Source organism: Nelumbo lutea, chromosome 4, assembly GCF_056320005.1.
Source record: "Nelumbo lutea isolate HS-2025 chromosome 4, American lotus-T2T, whole genome shotgun sequence".
NCBI classification, from domain to species: domain Eukaryota; kingdom Viridiplantae; phylum Streptophyta; class Magnoliopsida; order Proteales; family Nelumbonaceae; genus Nelumbo; species Nelumbo lutea.
In genome coordinates, this window is record NC_142687.1 from 5,050,822 (window position 1) to 5,074,429 (window position 23,608).

A 23,608-nucleotide genomic window follows, 5' to 3' on the forward strand; every position below is an offset into this window, starting at 1 on the left:
TGCATTGTGATTGGTCCCACAGCCCGAAACACAGATATATCGGATTCCAGCCCGAATCAACCCTTCTCCTCTACCTCTAGGTTCTACTTGAAAGAGGCCCGCTCTGCTCTGCTCTCTCCTGAACGCCATTCAAACCCTCTCCACTTCTAATGGCACTAAAGCTTCCTTCCATCTCCGAATCCTCTATTGTTCTCCGAAATGATTTTCTCTCCTGATTATGCTTTCATTCGATTTCGATCCGGTTCCGGCCACCCGCCTCTGGCTCCTCAGTCCTCCCATGCCACTTTTCACCACTGACGTTGTCCGAGGACCATCTAATTCTCTTCAGACAATTTCGCTCTGTCGCCAGGCATTTGTAAGTTCTTCGATGCTGAACTGTCTTCTTCAGTTACTTTGCTTTCATCCCTAACACCGAAGCTGGTAATGGATAGTGTTTTCACTGAACATTTCTCTTTTCGTGATGGTTATCAATCAGGGTTAACAAATGTCCTTATGGTTCACCATTTCATCGTCTGTAACTTGTTACCATTTCGTAAAAGCAGGGCATCCGAACCGCAAGACCCCATCATCCGAGTTGGTCCCAACTTTGGCTGTCTTTACTTCCATCTTCTCTCTGTACTTTTTATTGTTTGTCATTCAAGGAAATTTTATATGCAACAAGATCATCTATGTAGGATGCTTGAAATTTAGCTAATTTTCAATCTTTTAATTCCTCGGAAATAGCTACTTTCCTCGAGGAAAGCAAAATGATTAATTCCGAAACTTTGGTGTTCCCCAGACATTAGGTTTGTAACAGAACTGTAAACTATTGGGATAAAACCTGAAAATATGTACACTGAACTAGGAAGAATGAACTCCAATGCATTTTCATTTCTATAGCCTAATACATCTGTAGTTTCAGTGTCTACTATCTGGAGATGAAGCTCGAGAATTTATGTAGGATGCCCCATCTGGAACGCTTTTCCCTCTTAGAGCGTAGCTACTACTGCTACTCTCTCCACCTTTTGGACCCCCTGAAAAACTAGCCTTTGCCAATGCTCTTAGCTTCTTCATTTCACCCTTTGATTCCAATTTAAGCCCCTTTAAGTGCTTCCCTTCACCTGATTTCTTCTCGTTATGTGATGGTGCAGTCACTGTGCTTGTTGCTTGAATATTAGTAAGGCCAGGTGAACTTGGACTTAACACAGGGACTACTGTAGCACTCATGGCACCTAATGGGTTAACGACTGGCATTCTGCCATCACCTCTTTCCGATTGTCTCTCTGGACTTAGAGGAAGGACTGTAACTAGGCCTGTTTTGGGTTGGGAGGATCCTGGTACAAGTCTAGACCAATGCTTCCTTGGCAGGAAAGGCAGGATAAGACCCTTTGCAATGCATCTCAAACCAAGCTTGAAAGAAGGCTTTCTTGATTGGGGGATTTGCAGAAGACATTTTATTAGAGCATGCCACTCATTCACGAGCTGAGAAACAAAGCTAATGAACAGGAAAGCCAGCATGATAAAGCCCATAGTCCTTGTCTCTTCAACCAGATTCAGGTGATCTATATAGGTAGACAACCCAAAAACCCCTATCTCACATAAGAGAGAAACACTCTCCACTACATGAACACCCCTCCTAATATATGGTTTGAGAGTAAACAGGTAAACGAATTGCAGCAGTGTGATTGCTAAGGCTATAACACTTCGGCTTGGTCCCCTTGTTGAGTAGGCACCAGAGATTATGCCCACACTGACCCTTCTTAGAAGATCAAAAATGATATAGGCTGACCTGGCACAACCTAAGATTCTCTCTGATGTTGAAGTATTAATTTCTTCATTGCTGTCATCTGAGTTAATGGCCCTCATTCTCCCAATTCCGCTTTGGCCACTGTCAACCCACTTGGGCATGCTATTTGGGTCATTCACATTAAGTAATACAAACACTGGGGGACCCTTTCGATCCTCAAACAGAAAATCAAATCTCGGGAGGAAAGATGAAGGCACAGTTTCCAAGTGAAACCACTTCCCTGTAACAGGCCTTCCACCGAGGAAAATTAGTACCTTGGCATACCATGGCTTGCTCGCATCTCTGTGCTTTACTTCTTTGTATTGAACAAAGTTGCCCATGAATATTGCGACTACAAGGAATAAACATACTGATAATATAAGAGCAGCTGGGATGGCTAACAGTAAAGCCCCTGTAATGATTCCCCCAGTTGTACCACCTGTGCAGCCAACATTATATCTGACTGAGTTCACAAAATCTTCTGAAATATGGTTGACCAAATTGAGAATAAATTTTGTTTCCTTACCTCTGATAGCAAAGGCTGATGATTGAGAGATGCAAGGTAGCATGAGAATCAGAAGAAAGAGCTCAAACCTCGGAGCCGAGAGTATTCCATGAACAGATGTTCCAGTTCTCCATCTCAGAAAAAGAAGAACAAGGAAGTGGGCTACAACTAAACCACCACCACCCACTCCAAGCCAAAACAAGTTCATCTCTAAATCTTGCCATCTGTTGATAACAGAATCCGAGCATTAGATTCTTATTTTTATTTTGAATATGCATGGACACATACATGGAAGGACCACAAATCCGAGCATCTGTTGCTTCCTGCATGTTTAGTTCAAGATCCTAGTTGTATAATATATATTGTTTTATAAGATGTGGATTAAATTAAATGACATTTTAATCCCATTCTTATTTGGTGATCTCTTAATTCATTATATTCTCCATATATGTGCTAGAAAAGACAGAATATTGTGCTAGAAGTCCTGGAGAGAGAGAGAGAGTTTTACCCTGTATATATCTCCATTTCATTGATGACATTAACTGCAGATGTTGGTTCTCCTTTCTGCAAGAATGCAGCAACTATATTCAAAGCCATGACAACAGTTGTATAAAAAAAAGCCATGGCAACAGTTTAGACGTGGAATTTTTTTTTCATTGACTCTAAACTTACCAAGAAATAAACAAAATATTCATCAGTACTAAGAGGTAGACCATAGAAAGCACTTTTCTTGCTTTCGTTCAGTTGACTGTGGAATCCACCAGCCTCCGGAACTATTCCAGGTGCTAATGCCAATCCATGTTGCAAATATGAAGAAAAGTTGCCAGAATTCAACATAGTTGAGTTGTGAGCTCTTCTTTCATGCAGAGTGGGTCCTTCAGGCATGCCTCTGTACTTCATTGGAAGCTTGTTAAGATCTTCAGATGAAGAATCATAACTGGGCCAAATTGACTTGCTATTCTTGACCCAGGGAAGCTTTTCACGAGGAATAAGCCACCTCAGACCTTTTGTTGTTTCAGAGTATTCTATTGGCAGGCTAAAGGAGAGCCAGTCTGAGAACACAAATATTTGTAGGTGTCCCACCATTCCCTGCAAATGCAATGGAAGACATTTGAAGACACTAGAGCAGAATTATGAAGTAAAGAGATCAAAATTGTTTGCAGGCCATATAGAATGGATTGGTGAATCATGATTCATGTAGGGTGGAGGGTCTGAACAGACAATAAACTTCTAAAAACAACTGATATGGAGCTAAAGTATGCATTTGCAGAAGAAAATTAGAAGAGGCAAGACATGGGCTGTGTTTGGATAGATGTGAAATATGTTGCAAAATAATTATATTAGAAAAATATCAGTTTTCTAATGTTGGTGTCTGCTGTAAAATGCGGTAAAATAATTATAGTGATACTGGACTCTGCTGTATAACTGCCTCCTTATATCACTCTCATCTGAAAAACCTCCATTTCTAAGTTTGTTTCCAAGTTGTAATCAAATATTAGAAAACATAATAAAAACAATACCTTTGCCGGTTAGTATTTTTTTCTTACAAATATTTTGGCTGCTAATTATTTTTCTGGGATCCTAACGTATTCATAACACACAAAATAACTATACAGACCTTAAACCCTACAAAGCTTAATGTATCAAAATAACTATACAGACCTTAAACCCTACAAAGCTTAATGTATGACTTACCAGAAGATTCATCGATGGATCTGAAACAATGAAAGTGGTGGTCCCACTATTCAAAGCACCTATTGCTCCCAGATTTGCAGAAGCAAGTGAAAGCAAACAAGCTGCTAGTGATGTTGTTACTAGTCCAGCGGTTACAAATGAATGGAGTGCAATGGATATTGCAGGTGTCGTATCTATGTGCAGAGTTGAGAATCAGAAATGATAAATAAAAACATATACAAAAAGACACCAGAAAGATGATGAAATAAACAGACACCAGAAGGATGGAGAACACAGTAATTTGAGGCATGCATGAGGCATCATCATAATTACTGTATAATAAGGTGAAATAATCTTACAGTGCCTGACTTCAAGTCGGTTGGAGGCCACGTTTAGATTGCCGGTGATATCTTTTGCTTTGCCTTCTGGAACGAAAACTGAGACCACATTTGGGGATGTAGCTAAGATACTTAAAGTGTATAGAGCTTTTGAAATTTCTTTAAAGCTGAAAAAAAAAAAAGGAAAAGATGAGAAACCAATAACTATTTATATCAAGGGAGCTATTGTTTTCAGGAATAGAAATTTGTTACGTTTCTGCAAGAAAAAAAACAAAAACAAAAACAAAAAACAGTCGCTAGATTAGATGTCTATATGTCTAAATTCTAATACTAGCATTCTGATATCATCTGTTTTGCTTGTTTTCAGCGTACAAATGATTCTTGAGATACGATTTAAATGGTTTTGAGTGCGACCATATGCACCTGCCTTGTCAGTTTCCCCCCTCTAACCTCTACTGCCGAGGCCTCAAAGTTAAAGACTGGTTTTGTAAATTCAGCTATTACATCGATATTTGACTTCTTTGTAACTCTTGGGGATCCTGTGCTTAATCTGACAACAGGCTCTGTAGCATCTGAGGAAGAAAAAGAAATTTCCGTCCATTAGCTTCCTAATCGAGTTGGGAATGAATCCCTTAGAACCAACTCGGGAATCACAAAAACAGTGAGTGAAGGGCGTACCATAAAGGAATGCAACAGGTGTGACAGGAGAGACAGGACTTCCTGATCGCCCAATTAATGCAGCCGAATTAAGTTTTACTGTGATTATCTCAGTCCTCGAGATATTTTGGAGCTGCAAAATGGAACAAAATGGCAATAACTATCTTCCTACTTGTTTTCAGTTCTTACATATCTTGTCCTAACAAGCAAACCAGGGACACAAACTTACTTTGTAAATAAATTGGCGGTTCCCATGGCTCTTGCTATGAATTGGTACGAAGCTGCCGGAATTTGAATGTAATACATGTAGTATTTCTTCTGTTGAGTTAACAATGCAATCACTAAAATCCAAGAAGATCTCCAAGTCCTCTGCTCTGTTAGTTGCAATTACAGTTCGTAGGACCCCACCAAGCTCCAATTCATAGGACGGAACAGATGTCCATACTTCTGCCCCTACAGGCCTTCTATCTAAGACAATTGAAAGAGATATTAAACAAAATGAGAGGGAGATGAGAAATGATGTATGGATTTTAGGGAGTTAAAGAAATATGATTACCAAAGTGAACAACAACAACTGAACCATTTGACCTCACAAACTGATTCCCAGCGGGGTCTGTACAGAACTTATCTGCCATTTTAATAAACACGCGCCCATATGTGCTTTTGAGTGAGAGAGCAATAACAAGGCTATACTTGACATTGTGTTCAATCACTCGTAGTGAAGATGCATCCACGCCAGCTGGCCCATTTACCATGACCTTCAAAACAGAGTGGGTTTTATCATTTATCAACAAAAGCTTCAGAATCTATTATTGATCCATTATTCTATTAAAGGTAGAGATGAAAATGATAGAAGAAAAAAAAAACCAATAACAGAGAGAGAGTGAGAGAGAGAGAACTGAACTTAGAACTTACATCACAAGTCGATGAGTTCGTACACTTGAAGCCACCCAGTCCGGTGCAAGCCTCGGTAAATGTAACATTGATAGCTATGGTTTCAGCATTTGTGTAACTCTTTTCAGTAGTGATGGATGCAGTTGGAGGTATTGTATCTAGTAAGAGGTTCATGATGATAAACAGAACCAAATTAGATTACACTTATGTTGTTGAGGTTTGCAAAGCCACTGTCACAGAGATACGAGGACAAATCAGAGGGAAACGTACCAATGAACCATTTGTAGGAAGACGAGTTTCTCTCTCCATTGGAGGCTGTGACGTTAAGAAGGAAATGGTGATCTTGATTTTCAGTTAAGTTTTTCAATGTTATAGAATTAACTGGGCATGGTGCTAGAGTTTGCCCATCAAGCTGTTCAAAATGTAAATGGTATAGTTAGTGTTTACTTTGGATCCATGAACATGTAGGAAAGTCAAACTTTTTAATTTGTTGGGGAAAGAAAACTGAATGAATGAATACATCAAATTACTTGGCCTGTCTGTTTAGATACTCTAACCCTGATGTGCACATCAGTTGGGTTCACATGATCTCTCTACCATTCTTGCTTAGGGGTGCGGTCCTAAGTAATTTGTTTGTTGCCTTGAGATTGGGTAGAGAAACAGAGAGGGAGAGAGAGATGAAAATGAATGAAGTTTTTCTTATGAAGCCAAAGACAAGTATGAACATTACCTGCAAACAAAAACTCTGCACACACTATATAAGATCATTAGGAACATCTCTATCAATTTAACATACATTGTACGGGAGATATTTACAATGTAATGTACCGCTGGATGTTATGTGCGCAGAGTTTTTGCTTGCAAGATAACGAGGCCGGACCTGCTCTCACAGAGCCATACAGGGTGGGATGTAGATATGAGGTCGGTGTGAGGCGCGCTCAGTTAGGAGCATATCCAAATTCCAGGATAACAGCTAACCACCCGTTATTCAGTTCACTGAAAACAAAGAAATGGAGCCGTTGAACCAATCAACTCTCATGCTAAATCTCTGAACCATATTTTTTTTTGCGAAACCGCCGAGCTCCGTTGTCGACCGGGTTGGACCAAACCACGGAGGGACAGACTCGACGTGCGATCTGGGTTTGAACTTTGAACATCTGCACCTGAGATAAGATGTCCAAAACTAAAAGTGGATTGATGCCGGAAGGGTATGATCTTCAACTTTAATCTTTGAAAATAAATCACGTAGAAGCTTTGGGGGGAAAACAATAACATTGTATATCATCTTAGCTTCTCCCTCCTACCTTTTGGACGCAAACAGGAGTTTCAGTAAAAAAGAGTAGACGAATGCGGTGCTAGTGGTGTTTGCCAATCGTAGTTCAAAACTTGTACAACTACTTCGGATCTCCTAAATTCCATAGAAAGCCAAACATTCACCCACAAAACCGAGTACATGGAGTTTCAGTTTCAGTTACTGCTTAGAGAAAATTAACCAATCACCCACATTACCACTTACTTGGCCACCACCACCACCACTATCTGAAGAAGAAGAAGAAGAAGAAAAAGTACCTCACAATAAATGGAACATCCACGATTCTTGTTACATCCAGCAGACCCATCAGAACCTGTGATCGAGTAGCTGAAAACAGCCGTAGTGAACCTCGAGCGAGCAGGTGGAACTCGATGGAAGCGAATATAAACCGCTGATTCAGCGGAGCGCAAAAGAATTAGCACCGTCATCAAACATACAGACAACTGGGGCGGCTTAATCAAGTCCATCCCATAAACCATTACCGTCTGCTTCATAATCATAGCAGGGCATTCAGAAGAGGAGAAACAGGGGGAGTCGCAGCGGGCTTTACTGGCTGTTGGAGTGTAATTTTTTATGAACCCATCTCTCTTTTCCCGGGATTGTTGAAGCAGGTTCAAAAGGAAAAGCTGAGAGCAACCACCACAACCATTACTGTCAGTACCATAACTTCTAAATTTAAAGAAGTTCACATTTCACATTAACTGCCCCTGCCCAAGTGCCCAACTGAACCCAGTAGCTATTTATTATGTGGGGGCCGGGGGGCGAAGGCGAAGGCGATGCAACTCTCCGCTCATGATGACCATCAATTGCATGCACCTAGCACCCATGATCGGACCGTCTGTTTTTCGTGGGGCCCTATTCCGAAATTAGACCTATCTTATGAAACTCATGCGTCCTCAAAAATTCAGAAAAACGATCCGAGAAAAGGGAGTCCAGCTGTGCCACAATATATCCGAATTAAATGGATGATCAAGATTGTCTCGTAATTAATTTATCTTTGTTGGAACAAGAGATGTCCTTCTTGCTCTTTCAAACAACCATGAAATAAAGCATAGAAGTACGGAAATGTTTTTGTAAAGGCTGTTCGAACGGGCCTTGAAGCCGATCTCATTTATTAGTTGAGTTAAGTTGAATGTGGGAGAGGGAGACCAACGGTCCAATTCGACGGGGCTGGGTTCGTAGGTGCGACGACAGAGAGGGGAGGGGCAAGAACTCTGAACTCTGAAGATTTAAAAAAAACAAATCATGTTAGCGGGAGAACAGCTAACTTGTCTTGTCTGGTACACTACACAGTTGACAGTACACAGTGAGAGATCCCCATCGTATTAACGTAGGTTGGGGCCAAATAACTGCTAGACTGAGCAAACTTTAAAAGTCTTGGTTGAGCCACCAAAACTATACTCTGTACACTTTTCCCAGCAGGCACAAACACAATATATATAAGCAATGAGATGCCACTCATCGGACGGGCTGAATCATTGACTCAACGACTGTCATGAATCATGATCGTTCATTCAAGCTAGTTTTGATTGTAAAGGCACCAGTACCGCACCACCACACCATGTAGTTTTGAAAAAACCTGCGGGATTTCAATACTACAGGGGAGGTTTTCAAAACGACTGTCATGATCGTTCGTTCTCATTCTAGCGCTAGTTTTAATCTGTTCCAAAGCGCGACAAGATTTCAAACACAAACACAAACACAATATATCCTGTACTGATTCCTGATCCTGAGAGATAATCAGATAAACACCTACAGTATATCCCTTGGATGAGTTAAATGGCGTTGAAAACAACGAAACCAGGGAGTGTGTAGTATTGATATTCTCCAAGGCAAGTCTTGCGGAGATATCACGTAACACTGACAGGACCTTCTCTTCCTTTTCGAATTTCCACGGGAAGTGTTTAACTGTTTATACTTTATAGTGGGTTACTTAGAGCATAGGCATACAGTCAATTAAACCCGAACCCCAAAAAGAGAATATTATATTGGTTTTGACACTCAGATGTGAGACACCTCAGCCAGGATCCGGTCTCTTGGAGCTCCTATTAGCTGGCTAGAAGAACCTATGATCCACACAGAAAGCTGTATCAACGGCCCACTTACGGAAACCAACCATCGGTCTTACTATTTATAAATTTAGAGTTACTTCGTGTTGAGCAATGATTTCGACAATGTGATTATAAAAGAATAGAATAGTACGGCCTTACCGGATATGTAATTTCAAATAGCCACGATATCTACCGGTACCGGCTACCGACCTGCTTCCAGTCTGATGGTTCGGTCTCACACAAGAGCTGATCTCCTTGGCTTGGACATGTATCTCTTTTTGTTACTAATTGATTACGTAATTAACAGTTATTGCCATGACAATTTATGGTCAAGGAAAGCTAATTCTTGGTATTTAAAGGAAAAGCCGTGCAAAATAGTAGATTAGGCTAACTGTTGGTGCAGCTGATCACCTAACTGGGTCCATCAACTCCCTGATCATGTCTCCGGTTTAGTGGCATGCAAAGGTAATCAATCTGTCAGAATGCTATAAAAGATAAGAAATCCGCCATTCATTTGCTTAAGTTGCATCTTGTGTTGAAAACCTATTAGATCTGACCACTGGCCAATTGGCAAAACTCAAAAACAGTTGTGACATCCGTCACTAAAAGCATGGCCACGCAAAGCACGACCACCCTAAACTCCCAAAAGTAAGCGGTGAACACTAACAAGGTGGTGTTCATTGTTGGTTCGACATCATTCTAAGTGCTAACCTTTTGGAGATCTGCATCACCTCCCTAAAACACGAATGTTCCGCAACACCATTCCTCTGATCTTCTTTGTTAAATATAGTGAATTAGCTGTGGTAGATAAGAAGAAAGATGTTAACCCAGGGATGGATGGTCAATTTGCATTAAGAGCATCCAGTTGTCTCCGGAGATCCTCAAGATCATCAATGGAGGTGCTCATCTCTTCTGGTTCTGGAAATTTTTGAAACTCAACTGCACTTGGAAGCTCATGAACAAGACCTTCTGGCAAGGCATCTGCAAGAGGGGAAAGAAAGCAGAGAAGACATGGTATAGGTCAATTGCATGTGCCACATAAAAAAAAAAAAAAGGATGAAAATAAGGAAAAAGAAGAAAAATGAACATCAGACAAACAGGTTGAGACACAATGCATAATGAGTGGGCCAAGTATGACACTGAGGATATGGCTGAACCGCCGCTGAGAAGAATTCTGACACAAGGAACCTATTTGATGTAATCTTGTTGATGCCAATTAAGATATCGTTACTATTGAATTGAAGGGGAGGGTATCATTTTTCTGTCTTGCAATGTAATCTGACGTTCTAAAATTTAGCCACAAGTATACTTCTATTATTATGCTTTACCTTGTCCCAGTTCAACAGGGCCCATTGCTTGGTGTAATGGTAACATCTTGGGTTGGCAAGCGTGAGAAAGCAGGTTCAAGTCTGAGAACAGCCGCTTCGTGCAAAAAATTGCTAAAGGTTGGGACTGTATCCAGTCTACCCCTCCCAAGACCCCTGATAGCTGGAACCAACATTGGGTAATGGCCTTTTACCCTGTCCTAGCTCGATTCACATCACGCTGAGAATTTATACTTTTATTTCACAAGTTATTTCCCTTCTCAAGCAAGAAAATACTACAGAAAACTTGCAACAATTCAACTACTAATTACCTTGTGGATGATCAACAAGTGAAATTTTGTTCTACACTTGACAAGAGAAGAATAAGCAATCTTTACCCCCCCCCCCCAAAAAAAAAGTCTCAAAAGGATTGCTTATCTTTTCAGTTTCTTGTCTCTATAGTTCCTATGTTAGAATCTCCTATGTTATCATTAGAGCCTCCTGACAAATAGAGAAAGCTTCAGGTATATACTAGAAGAAAGAGGTCAGTGGCACAAATGCCAATCTAACTGGATTCTTCAGGACCAGGTTATCTAGTTTAATCTTCACCTACTGACTTTGTACTGTACATACTGCACTCAATTAAGCCTTACGGCCCTTACCCTCAAATCATTTCTAGCTACTCTAATCCATGTGCTTTTGACCTGCCCCTAGCTCACAAAATGACAATTCAGGATTCATGTTCATGGCAAAAAATTCTAATGGTGGCTGCCAACCTAGCACAACCTTCCTCCTATATCTGAGCTTGGGATCAGCAATGTAAGACAAGCTAAACACTGGATTTATGATTATCTTTTTAAGAGATTGGGAAACTTGGCTTCAGATTTACAGACACACCTAAAGAGCTAAATTTGAAACTAAATGATGTTAATGGTGATAAAGTTGAAGATGTGGGTATGTACCAGCATTTTTGGGAAGCTAATCAGCTTATCTCTTACCAAACAAGGCATTGCACATGCTATCAGAGTGGTTAGTTTTACTCTCCAAGAACTCCAAATCTCAATTAAGATACCAACATACTTCTCTATCTAAGGAGACTCCTAGAAGAGGATTTTTATTTTGGAACAATTGGCATATGAAAGTGGAGAACTACATAGATTTCAGCTAGGCAAGGCCAATAGTTGATAGAAGGTCTACTTCAGGTCACAGATCTTTTGTTGGTGACATGATGATAATTTAGTCATTTGAAAAAGTTAGAAGTAATCTGTGACAGAACATTTCTGTTTGGCATGACAGAACAAGACACATTGAAATCGATAGGTGTTTTATTTGTGAAAAGGTTGTTCCAACGAAATTTGTACGTGTTGAATATCTATGCACCAGCTTGAGGGGGAGTTTTGAAAGGTGTTTTGTACTAATAGAGTAGGAATGCTAGCATATTATCTAAGGATAATTCTTTAATCTCATTTATTATTGAGCACTCTCTTGTAAAACTTTTGAATGGGGTATGGGCCTTATGATAGTTGTCCAGTATTTCCTCTTTCTTCTCACACCTGTTCTTCTCTAATTCTTTCAACCAACCCACCATTGGCTGTCCAAGGTACTACCAAAAAAAAATGGCACACCAAACTAAAGAGTGCAAGCCAATGAAATGGAAGCCCCATTATCCATGTAGCAATCAAAGAAGAGAAACCTCATCCCAACAAGGTTTTACCGATCTGGTAAACATTTTCCAAGCATTTGGATGGCCCAGGTTCTAACTTCAGGTGAGGATCCAAATGGGAAAAAGAAAAGCTATAATCTTTAAGTTATAGGTGAGTGATCCTTAGATCCTGAAAGTACAATATAGAACTTAACATGAGAATTGATAATGATGATGACTAAAAAGGTACAATCCTCACTGCACCAACACACCACCTAACTTCAGATTTCACCCTCTATAGTAAAGAAACTAAAAAAGAGGCAAGCACATTATCTTAACCTTCACCCACTTTTTGCAAACAGATTCCAAGCTTCTTCATACACCAAGGCAAATCAAGGCATTTCTGTGCAACTGGGCACTACAGAGTGGATTTTAGAATTTAGACAAGAACAATCCAATCATTCACGTTAGTTAACAAAGGCATGGCCCTGATAATCTAGGCTTGGAAGTCCTCTTTTGTGGCTTATCATCCTGAAGCTTGAGTAATTTAACCATAGTTGTCAAGGCGACGCCTAGGCGACAAGGCACCCTTGGAGGCTCGCCTCGCCCAGTGGCCTAGCAGTTTTGTATACTGTCTTATAAAATACTTTTATATTGTTACTTTTTTAGATTATAATTATAAAATAGACATTATTAAACAAAAATATTCATTTTTTGTGTTTATAACTAATTTCTTTTTATTATTTTCTTATTTTTTAGGGTTAATCAACACAAACATTGCTAACTGCTGTATTGAACCCTCAAAGACTTCAGAATTTGAACCAATAAGGGAAAAACTTAAAGTTTTGTCTAATCAACACATTTCTTCCTCCACTTCTTCTTCCACCTTTTCTTTTCTTCTTTTCCTATAACAAAAATAGGGGTTCAGTCCCCATATTTATTGAATTTTCTTTTCTTTCTTATTTTTCTTCTCATAAATATATTGATTTTCTAGACATAAACATGAAGTGTATAATTTTCTTATGAAAATTATGGATAGTTATTAAGGAAAGATGGTTATGGAACCTAGGGAACTACCTAGGATATGTATTTTTCACTTAAAAAAATCCAGGCGCCCGCCTAGGCGACAAGGCGCCCCTTGTCGCCTAGCCTCGCCTTGGTGGCTTGAAAAGTTGAAAACTATGAATCTAACATTATCTTTTCCTAAGATAAGGGTACTGAAATAGCACCTAGTGTTCTGGTAAGGTTACACCAATCATGAGACTACTCCCATCAGGCACAAGTCAAGAAAATCCTAAGCAAGAGACATTGAATTATGAACAAGGCAGAGAAATAAAAATGTACAACAAAACAACAGAATGAGAAGATTACCTGAACTTCTGGGAAAATCTGTCCTCTCTATCTCAGTATCATCAATAACACTGTTACAGACAACACAAGCACATATTAATAAACAGGTAGGCAGTAACCTAAGATTTTTAGAAGAAAAACTTGTCAAACATGAACCTCCAGAACTATAGCAGCCCCTTCATTGAATCCACGTTATTATTATAGAGATTTACTAATATGCATGAAAGAAAAAGAACCTTATGTTCCACTCATTATCTGCATGAATTGGACATTCTGTCAAGTCTGATGCTTCAGCCTCCTTTGCTTTAGCAGCAGCATCCCTAGCTGGCTTTGCAAGAATGTATTCCTTCTGTGCAATAAATATTTCTCTCTCAGCAGACAAGAGACAAACAACAACCAGGAGCAGGTAAATTTCATTAAATAAATTGCAGTGAAACCAAGGTAGGCACATTACCTGCCGTTCTAAACAAGCTGCATTTGAACACTGAGGGTTTGGTTTCATTTGCATGGTTGGAAAGTAATCTTTAAGAGCATTGTATCCCTGCAGTCCAGAAAGTGTGAAAACATATTCAAGTCAGGAAGTCAAGTACATGGTTGTTGATGTATTGGCATGAGCATATAGCAACCTCTTACATAATTACTTCTGCCAAAGGAAAACTTGCTTTTGAGCTCGTACGTAGGAACTAAAGTTAACAACAACAACAACAATAAAGAATTACAAATAGAAAACAGAAGAAAGGATGTACCAAATATGGAGAGACTTGTCCAAACTTTAGCAAGAATTTGAGCGTGTTCTGAACTAGAAGACCAGCAACAACACCCTATGAAGTCAATTCAAGCCAACATACATATAAATTTGGTTAAAACGCCTGTTTTCAGTTATCTTCTCACGAAAAAAAAAACATGTATTAAGTAAATATCATATGAAAATTAATGAATAAGATAAGAAAAAAGAAACTAATACCTATGTATTTCCTGTCATATTATACATGCTTAATAATTATATGTGTAGTGATAAACTGAACAGCACAATCTGTTTAATGTAACTAGTCATGATATTCATATTTGAAGGGAAAGGAAATCTCAGAGTTGCATAAAATTGTTGTTTACTAGCATTCACCTTAAATGATAATAAAGGTGCTCTAAATTTGTTAGACAAAGCATTGTTTCAGTGGGTAAAGAGGAAAGAAGTAGATTTTTTTGGAAGCTGAAAAGAAGTAAAATTTAGATTACAACAATTAAACACAATGAAAGTTTCAATTATAGGCCAAAGAAATACTAGTGTACAGTAAGTAGAAAGGTTATAATGCAAAAGATAAGTGAGAAAGGAGGTTTATTTGATCCTCCAATTCAATTTGATCTGGAAAGGCATTTATAAGTCCAGAGTCTGGCATTGGATGGATAGGAGGGAAAAAAGACAAGTAATCAACCTTTTATATGTCTACAATGAAGTTGTTTTCTTCACCCCACACAGTAGTACAAGGTCAATTCAATTTCAACTCTAAGCAATCTCTTTATTTATTTTCCAAGTTATTGGTAGTTTATGAAATACAGGTTCTACCTTCTAAGTTTATTGGGAGTTTTTAACTATTGCTAACTTCCAACTTTTGCTGGGAGGGAGACATCCAATAAGGGGATTCAAATAGTTTCCCTAACAGAATAAACCAATAACATCTAGCTAAATAGAAACCAGGGTTACTGTTGAGAGGGACCTATGATAGCAGCAGGTTGATGCTTGACGGTTTCCATTGGTTGTAACTGAAAATAACTAGGGATTACGGCTGCATGAATGCAGCTGCATTACACAACTAATCAGTTAACCAAAACGTGTTGAACTGATAGAATAACAAGACTAACTAACTGTAATTACTGAAGGAGATACAGGCCTAAGGATTTGGGAATATATGGATGGGACTAGCTGTTGTTTTAATGGAGACTTAAAGGATTGAACAGTGATGTAAGAGACTAAGAGTGGATGGGCTGACAAATATGTACACAGATTCCTAGCAATAAAAAGCAAGGACCAAAACAAGAGAAAGATGAAAAATAGTGTAGCCTTCCTGGAACCAATAGCAGAATGCTCTTTCAATATCAAGAAAAAAGTGATGGTTCTAAGAACCACTGCATCAGTACCTGGGCCATGGCAGTCCCTTACCTTCAACTGATGAATATCTTTAACAGCAATGGTACAGGAGGTTTCTTTCTAATCAAATTAAATGATTAAAAATACAAGAACATGAAGAGGACCGGCATCCATCTCTAAGAATAAATACTTATTACTCTAAAATTAAGCAGAACAGTACAAAAGAACTCTAACTTTAATAAAACTAACACCTTGACTGTTGGCTCTTTTACTTTCTAATGCGAAAAAAAAAAATTGTTGCTCAAATAAAGAATTTAGTAAAATAATACGAAACGATTTCGTATAAAAAGTAGGTCTGAGATTTACTTGAAATGGAATAACAAAAGACAAACTATAACTCAAAAATGGAGTTATCTAACCCCTAATTAGCATTTAAAACTAACTAAATGGAATTTATGTAAGCAGTTATAATGCATGGTATCATTGGGCCACCTCCATGGTGTGGCAGCCATTGTTGGACCTACATCAGAATCTCTTAATTGTTTTTGCTTTCCTAAGGTTTTTTGTTCATGTGGTTGCATCATTATTAAATGGAACTCTAGCCCATGTTGAAACATGTAATTCCAAAAGGACCAAGAGTTATTAATTTTAGAGTTTTGAGTTAACGAATTGAGTCATTAATTCAAGATGTTGAAGCTTATGATTTTTAAGAAAAAATTAGGTAATTTTTCCTTTAAAATTTACCCTTACTTTCTTAAGTTTCTGCTAAACACTATTGCATAAATGTTGAAGTTCTCCTTGGACCATCTGCTGGTTCAATTGCAGTGTTACAGTCCCTGTAAATTCACTACAGTTGTTCTTGGGTGATATTTGTTGCTTGTATTCCCTATATTTCTTGTTCTGAGTTCATACAGCTTTTTTTCAATGGTTGTTCTATTTTGCACTACATCAATAAAAAATACTGCTTATAGAGAACCATAAAAGTACAATGAAACCAATCATAGAGAAAAGAGCATTTCTAAATAAAGAATCTAATTTACTTACCATGGTAGTTGGTAAAGATGCAGCACAGACCCCCTCACGCTTGAGAGTGTGTTCATCCACTCCAGATGCCACAACCTGGAAAATTTTGTGAAAAACTCATCTCCATTTGTATATTTTTTTAACCATGCTATTAAATTAGAATCCAAGACCTAAAAACCCATGAGGATCCTTAATCAACACATGAAATACAGCTTCCTGCCAGATCATAGCAGTCACAACAATGCTAGTTCATGTCTATTTTTTATAGTTGCTAAAATCCCTTGTAACATCTCAGATTAGATCCCAGCACAGATTATAAGCACAATTCATAAGTTAAAGGAGTCTATTATAGAGAGAACAACAGATGAACAAATCTGTTTGGAAAGAAAAAACAATGAACTTACTATTTCATGAGAAAGCACTTAGCACATTATGTATTAAGGGCAATGCTAGTGTAATGAGCATGAGTGCCATGAAGGCCTTAAATCACAAAAAAGGACAGGAAGTATAACCTTGTGTATTTGCACAAAGAACCCTGTTTACATTTTGTCAATTTATGGTTTAAAGGTCTCACACATGTTCTATTTAAATGAGTTAAAATAGCACTTCCCGTCTTCCCCTTAAAAAAGGATTTGACATGGTATGTCCTGTTTCAAAAAAAAATGCATGTTTTTTTTTATGAATGAAAAAAAAATGCATGTTCAAGATCAAGAAATAAACAAACTGACATGACAATAGTTTTAAAGCCAACTGATGGTTAAACATGATAGTTTACACTAATTTGTTATTGCAACAAGAAGTTTATACATTCATAAATATGCATATAAATGATAATACATAGTTCAAAAGGTTACAGCATGCGACACCAACAAAAACAAACAAACTAAAGAAAAATCTAACCAAATCCTCCTCAATCATTTATTTCAAATAAATAAATGAACCTACCAAAGGAGGAGCACATGCAAAACAAGCTGTTTCCCCAGGAATAAGTAATTGTATATGGCCTGAAACAGCATCTTCGGAGACACCTGCCAAGATTTTTTTTTATGTGAAAATTGAAATGTCCTAGCTATTAAACCAAAACTAAAGAGCTGATGCACATCAATCATCATATATATAGCAAAAAAATCAGCATATATAGAAAAAGATGACAAGCAACATTTCATTTATTGTCCTGGATGCTTAAACATGTAGACAATTCTTGGACATAATGCACAGAATCACATATGAGAAACATATCTGCTATTAGTATTTCTGAAATGGATAAGGTGGAAAAGAGTATAAATAAGAAGCTACAGATTTTCTTTTCTGTTTAAAACTTTCCTTAAGGTATCAGATCTTGCAGGAAAATGTATGAAAGGTAAGCAAATGACACAGCCATTGAAAAGAAAAAAAGATGGAGTTGTTATTCTGATGATTAGCTGCTCAAGAAGATGATGGCATAATTATATAATTTATTTCAGAGGATTATACCTCTTAGCTTATTGGAAAAAAGGTTTGGAAAACTGACCACAAAAATAATATTTATATAAATATGGGTCTAGAAACTATGTAAAAGAGCACCATTTAGCATCTTTCTACATCCCCTCAAATTTCTAATGGAAGGAAAATTGCAAATCTAAAGTAAATCCATCTCTTTTACAAGAAGCCACTTCGATTCGTCATTATCCATGTAAACAAGAAGCATAGATATTATATACATATAAAAATGAACCAACATAATGGGCTTGGTTATCTGCAAGGGTGAAGTGTCTTGCCAAGTGAAGGGCCTATTTGACCAATCTACGATTCTGGAGCATTGACCCAATAAAGTCCCACTTGGAATGGAGCTAAAGTGGACTGACAATCTTCTGATGGAAAATTCAGATGACTTAAACATGTACAATATGATGAAACTGCAAATAAAGGTTAAATTCTTCCAATATAAATCTAAACAGGTTTCAGGAAAAAAAATCATGAAAAGACAATCTGGAATTTGTTTGCTTACCAGACTCCATCCATGTCTGACTCAGCTCATTGCAAGCCTGAATGACCACAACTGCATCAGATATAAATTGAAAAATACTTAACAAATCCAAAAAAAAAAAAAAAATGTAACCTCCTAGGACAAAACTTTTAAGTAATAACCATGGGGCATTCACAAATTTGATATTGATTTCTTTTGAGTGGTGATGCTATCCTCCTTTGGTTAACTATCCCCCTTATGCTAAAACCATCAGGTTGGTGTTTTAACCTCCTAGGACAAAAGAATATGAAAAGATATAATGAGGCTCTACTACGAAGATTTTACCCCTATGAAGAGTGACAGAAGATCACAATATGGAGATATCTGCACGGGGACTAGAATCCTAAATGTGCAACCTCAATGTATTGTGTCAATCCCCTAATTGAAAATTTTGAACCTGACAGATGTAGTACCCAAAGATAATACCACCAAGACTCTTCTTTCTCCAAAAAAATATGAAATGGAATTTTAACATTGCTACCAAGTAGGACTGATTCTTAACTAGGTTAAAAGTGGAAAAGTAAAAAAACTCTTGTCCTGTTTGAGAAGTTGATTTACCTGGTTTACAACCATCCTCGCTTCATAATTATCAACACAGCTCAAGACAAGATCTACACCACTATTGTGTGTACTTGGACGGAAACTTTTGTTTCTCAAGCTCTCCATGAAAGTTTCAAAACCTTTCACTGTTGTAATATTCAAAGTGTAGCTCTGAAAACAAATTGAAGCAATCATAATGAGGAAAATACATACATAAAGTGGTAAATAAGAGGAAACTAAGCTGAAAGATATTCTGATTCACGACAAGGATGGTAGAAAATATCCAATTTTGTTAAAAAGAACAAGATTTAAGGTACTCAAAAGCCATAAGTAATGAGTTCAGATCTGCTGACCACAACACATTGCTGGCCACACATTGGGAACATCGGTTGTACTTTACATTGCTGATATTCCCAATGTGTGGCTGGATGAACATGGCCAGCAATGTGTTGTGGTCAGCAGATTCGGACTCTTAAGTAATCACCCCGTAATGTAGACCAATAATATTTTTTACTTTGCTTGCTGAAAGTTCAAACTTTGAAGCAAGGATTAAAATTTTGTCACGTATTGGGGCGTATTGGCCAATATGTATTGTACCGGTGACACTCCGGTACACCCCTGCACTAAGTGTTTCGGGGTATAACCTATTTCAAGGGGTAGACAGGCCTTAAACCGACTCCCTTGAACTGGTTTGGGAAAAAAAAGCGGCTAAAGATACAAGCCGATGCACCCCATCCGGTGTATCGGCCTGTATTTAATATTTTGAATCTTGCTTTGAATGGTTAAAAAATGAAACTTCTCAAAGTAGACATGGATGGAAGGAGATGATATTCAAAGTTATTTTTTATTTATATGGCTCTCAGCCCAAATTTTGAAGGGAACAAAACTGTCTCAAGTCCATCACTTAACTTGTGAGTTGTGAGTCTTGTGACCTAAAACAAAGTAGTCAAAACTTGAATGCCTAGCTTTATCATGGTTTTATTGGTGGGTAATTCAACATCTTATACAGCGAAACTAGAATTGTGCAATTCAGACATTGATTGAGAGAGTTATAACCAATGTATGGACAGATTGCTTCTCTATGATGGAAAACTCCATCTTTATATATTGATATTTTTTAATTAAAGTTTCATTATTTTTAGAATTTATTTTGGTAGATGTCAGTTTTAGAAGTTATTTTCTTTTCAAATCTGTGCCATACTTATAATAAGTTAAAATTTTCTATTTTTAGAAGGTAATTAGCAGTTTTATGGCTCTGAGTCCTTGGATTAGGGAGATGAGTTTACATAAGGCCCATAATATTGTTGAGCATTAAAACTCAAAAATTCATTAAACTTCTTGTTTGAATCCATTAAGTGTATTAATGATTTATAATAGTATTAAACAACGCATAACTATTCATCAATCCTTCAATTATCTAAAACAAAGGACAAATTCACAAAAAAAAATGACACTAATGTAGTCAATCCATCTTAAAGAAAGAGAAAATGGTTCCTCATCAAACACTTACCTCGAGAACTACATCAGGATTGATATCTGAAAGGGTCTGAACTGCAGCATCAGTCTTGGTCATACCAACCTGAAAAAGAGGGGAAAAAGACAAGCTTCATGAGAGACTTAACTCAAATGGAACCTTACAATCTCAACATTCTTTCACCACAAGAACAGAACAGAATTCTTCAGCATCATATCAAATTCATGATTCCAAAAAGAATTGTTATTTACTGTTGGTATACCACCAGATACCGCAAAAAGGGGTTCATTTCAGATAAGAGTTATTACTGGCTAATTATTTATGAATGTTGCATCAAACGGAAAAAAAATAATAATAATGAAAAGCAAGCATAATGATGAAGAAGCATGCCTGTTCTGGACGAAAGAATAGCCTATTCATGTTGGCTAACTCCACTGTATCATAATCATACAACAAAAGACGGCCTATGCCACACCTTGTCAACATCTCAGCTGCAACACTTCCCACACCCCCTATTCCCTGTGACAGCCAAATAGCATCAGAAAACATCATGATCTTCTAACTAATTAAGAAAGGAAAAAAGAAAAAGAAAACAGAAACGATGAAGACACAATTGACATCATATATTCATATCCTGAAACTCACAGTTCTTCACTTTTGCAAATTTGAGAGTGAAGAATTTAAACCATTCTAAAGCAGCACTCCTATAACCAAAGACAATATCTACATGAAGAAAGAATCTTGCTAAAACTAATTCTGTCAAGAAAAATGAAAAAAAAAATTGCATATTTGTTGAATCTTTAAATTGTCATGATCTCATGCAAAGGGTCTGCAGTGCTCTAGTCTATATGTCTAGGTACATCATCAACAGGACATCAACAGTAAAAGAATGGAGTTACTAGATGTGCATTTTTGTTTTCTGGAGTCTGTTTTACATGGTCAACACTCAACATAACGGCACTGAGAGGCAGAAAGAACCTACCATGGTGCAGTATCCAAGTATCTAATGAAAATAGGGGGAAAGCCCTAATTGATGCAACTTTAAAGTAATTAAGTAGAAGAAATTTGGAGTTGTATGCTTCAGCCTCTTCCGGATAAGCACAGTTTTGAGATCAGGGGATGCAGACAAATAAAAAGAGTCAAATTGGCAATGCTATCTTTGTGAACCACAAGAAACATGCAGACAGGATAAGCTTGTAGATTCATCAAACCAATGTGTGGTTGCAGTTCTAGAAAGCACCCATTGCAAAATGAAGCTTTTGATTATTATAGAAACCTCAGTTTATGTGTGTCATATATTATTTACAATTATAAATCACTATAGGCTTATGTACTCTTTTGTTTCGGTGCTTAGGTTGAAAAGATTCAAGAAACTCAACTAGATTTGCATCAAGTAACATGATGAAGGGAGAATGAAATATGATAAATGTAATGCAAGTGCTGTAGACACTGAAAGTGGCAGTTCTTCATATGGGGGAAGATATAAGTGCTAGTTCCTTGTAAGCACTACAGCAGTGGCATTTTTACTGCCAAAAAGCATTCAGATAAACTGTTGATTGCATACTTGAGATCAGCCAGCAAGTGTGTATTTAAATAATCAAATAAAGCACTGGAAGGAAGGAGAGATCAAATACTCACAACTATGGCAACCGAGAATTCTCGTATCCTTTCATAGTTTTCCACGATACCCATTCTCTGAAGTGCCATAAGCCTACTGTAAGGGTTGCTATCTATCACCTCGGCACTCATGTCCTGTTCGCCGTGATGCACAAACACTATGTCAGGTACTCGTTGAAATACTATGAAACGCCATCATGCAAACCAGGATATTGAGACAAGTGGTGCAGCAGAAAGACCTTGACTTTGGAACGCCGAGCATGTGAAGATTGCGCAAGACTGATAAGACGCTCAGCACGCCGTTGCAGCTACAAAAGATGAAGAAATTGGTAGGCGAACAATGCTAAACCTTACCTTTTTCAAACAACATAGCTAGTTTTTCTGCCTAACTCAGATAATTAGCCAATAATCTGCTTAATTTCTTGATATAAATACTGAATCCTTTTCATTCTCACTGACTGATAGTTTTGGAAATGGAGTAGATAAAATTAAAAAAAAAAGTATAAAAGGAAAAATAGATCAGGACTTGCGAAGATTTTGCCTTTCTAGCTCCCGTTGGTGAGTAACTGCGGCAGACCCACTTGGTACAAATGGATCATCAATAACAAATTGATCAGACTGGCCCAAAATCAAAAAATTCTCCCAGTTAATTTCGTAAGGGATCAAAATCCTCCATTAAGAAGATCTGACGTTCAGGAAAATTGTTATAGGACAAGGAAACAATAACGAATTTCAGAAAAAATAATTGTCTGATCCAGATTATTAGAAAACTGGAGGAAAGAGGCACGCGAATAAAAACAAACATAAGAAAGAAAGAAAGAACCTTGATGATAGAATCCTGGTGAGAAGGATCTGGTAAAGCTCGTTTAAGAGATTCGAAGTCATCGAGCATTTCCTTTAGTTCGACCTCCATTACAACTATTGCAGGCTTACAGCTCTCTGTCACCCTCTCTCTCCTCTTCGCTAGTGTGAGAATTTAAAACAAGTATGCGATCCCTCCTTATTCGTTCCCTCCCTCGCACGCGTTAACGGGGAAGAACCGACGGACAGAAGAAAAACGACGCAAATCGCAAAAGCATCCAAACTCTAAAAAGAGCAACAGAAAGCACAAGGGCACCCTGCCCCCACTATATGGGCCAGTATGGCCTTTCAGCCGTCAGATCACAAACGGACCACCGTATTGGACTTTTTTGATAACTCATAGACCAATGTTGATCAGTACCGTTGATTGGTGGACTCTTGTTTGACTATATGGGCCAGTATGGCCTTTCAGCCGTCTCATCACAAACGGATCACCGTATTGGACTTTTTGATAACTCATAGACCAACGTTGATCAATACCGTTGTTTGATGGACTCTTGTGTTCATTGGTCA

At 37.9% G+C, this 23,608-nt stretch overlaps 2 protein-coding genes and 1 long non-coding RNA gene across 8 annotated transcripts; 1 reads left to right on the forward strand and 2 right to left on the reverse strand.

Moving 5' to 3' along the window:
* Positions 1–6: 6 nt before the first annotated feature.
* LOC148853518 (uncharacterized) lies at positions 7–669 on the forward strand. Its single transcript, XR_016112222.1, has 2 exons — positions 7–355; positions 476–669. It is a non-coding gene; the product is annotated as an uncharacterized LOC148853518 (long non-coding RNA).
* Positions 670–693: 24 nt separating this feature from the next.
* LOC148853519 (uncharacterized) lies at positions 694–7,789 on the reverse strand. Of its 2 annotated transcripts, XM_088982101.1 has the most exons (13): positions 7,403–7,789; positions 6,104–6,245; positions 5,855–5,991; positions 5,496–5,697; positions 5,169–5,407; positions 4,961–5,072; positions 4,710–4,854; positions 4,304–4,449; positions 3,966–4,138; positions 2,943–3,359; positions 2,779–2,834; positions 2,292–2,494; positions 694–2,204 (listed from the first exon to the last, which is right to left on the reverse strand). In XM_088982101.1, exons 1-13 carry the CDS (start codon positions 7,643–7,645, stop codon positions 898–900), a joined length of 3,522 nt encoding a protein of 1,173 aa, XP_088838227.1. In that variant the 5' UTR covers positions 7,646–7,789; the 3' UTR covers positions 694–897. The 2 variants fall into 2 exon arrangements, with proteins under 2 accessions (XP_088838227.1, XP_088838226.1); XM_088982100.1 differs by having other exon boundaries at positions 694–2,494.
* Positions 7,790–9,689: 1,900 nt separating this feature from the next.
* LOC148853520 (NAD(P)-binding Rossmann-fold superfamily protein) lies at positions 9,690–23,336 on the reverse strand. 5 transcript variants are annotated; one of them, XM_088982755.1, is made up of 15 exons: positions 23,058–23,334; positions 22,776–22,919; positions 22,474–22,542; positions 22,256–22,369; positions 21,008–21,136; positions 20,654–20,722; positions 19,162–19,314; positions 18,586–18,622; positions 17,544–17,626; positions 16,620–16,694; positions 14,239–14,313; positions 13,947–14,033; positions 13,729–13,841; positions 13,514–13,563; positions 9,690–10,177 (listed from the first exon to the last, which is right to left on the reverse strand). In XM_088982755.1, exons 4-15 carry the CDS (start codon positions 22,364–22,366, stop codon positions 10,038–10,040), a joined length of 1,122 nt encoding a protein of 373 aa, XP_088838881.1. In that variant the 5' UTR covers positions 22,367–22,369; positions 22,474–22,542; positions 22,776–22,919; positions 23,058–23,334; the 3' UTR covers positions 9,690–10,037. The 5 variants fall into 5 exon arrangements, with proteins under 5 accessions (XP_088838881.1, XP_088838883.1, XP_088838884.1 ...); XM_088982757.1 differs by having other exon boundaries at positions 22,776–22,852; positions 23,058–23,296; XM_088982758.1 differs by having other exon boundaries at positions 22,761–22,852; positions 23,058–23,296.
* Positions 23,337–23,608: the final 272 nt, after the last annotated feature.

What these genes read in the sequence shown, in the direction of transcription:
- LOC148853519 (XM_088982100.1), bottom strand. Translation starts at nt 7,645, where the DNA reads ATGATTATGAAGCAGACGGTAATGGTTTATGGGATGGACTTGATTAAG. An exon ending in AGAGGGGGGAAACTGACAAG is followed by an intron (nt 4,450 to 4,709) that starts GCAGGTGCATAT and finishes TTTTTTTTTCAG; the next exon opens with CTTTAAAGAAATTTCAAAAG. An exon ending in GAAATGGAGATATATACAGG is followed by an intron (nt 2,495 to 2,778) that starts GTAAAACTCTCT and finishes TGTTATCAACAG; the next exon opens with ATGGCAAGATTTAGAGATGA.
- LOC148853520 (XM_088982754.1), bottom strand. Translation starts at nt 23,147, where the DNA reads ATGGAGGTCGAACTAAAGGAAATGCTCGATGACTTCGAATCTCTTAAA. An exon ending in CTCGGCGTTCCAAAGTCAAG is followed by an intron (nt 22,370 to 22,473) that starts GTCTTTCTGCTG and finishes CACGGCGAACAG; the next exon opens with GACATGAGTGCCGAGGTGAT. An exon ending in CAGCTTGTTTAGAACGGCAG is followed by an intron (nt 13,842 to 13,946) that starts GTAATGTGCCTA and finishes TTTATTGCACAG; the next exon opens with AAGGAATACATTCTTGCAAA.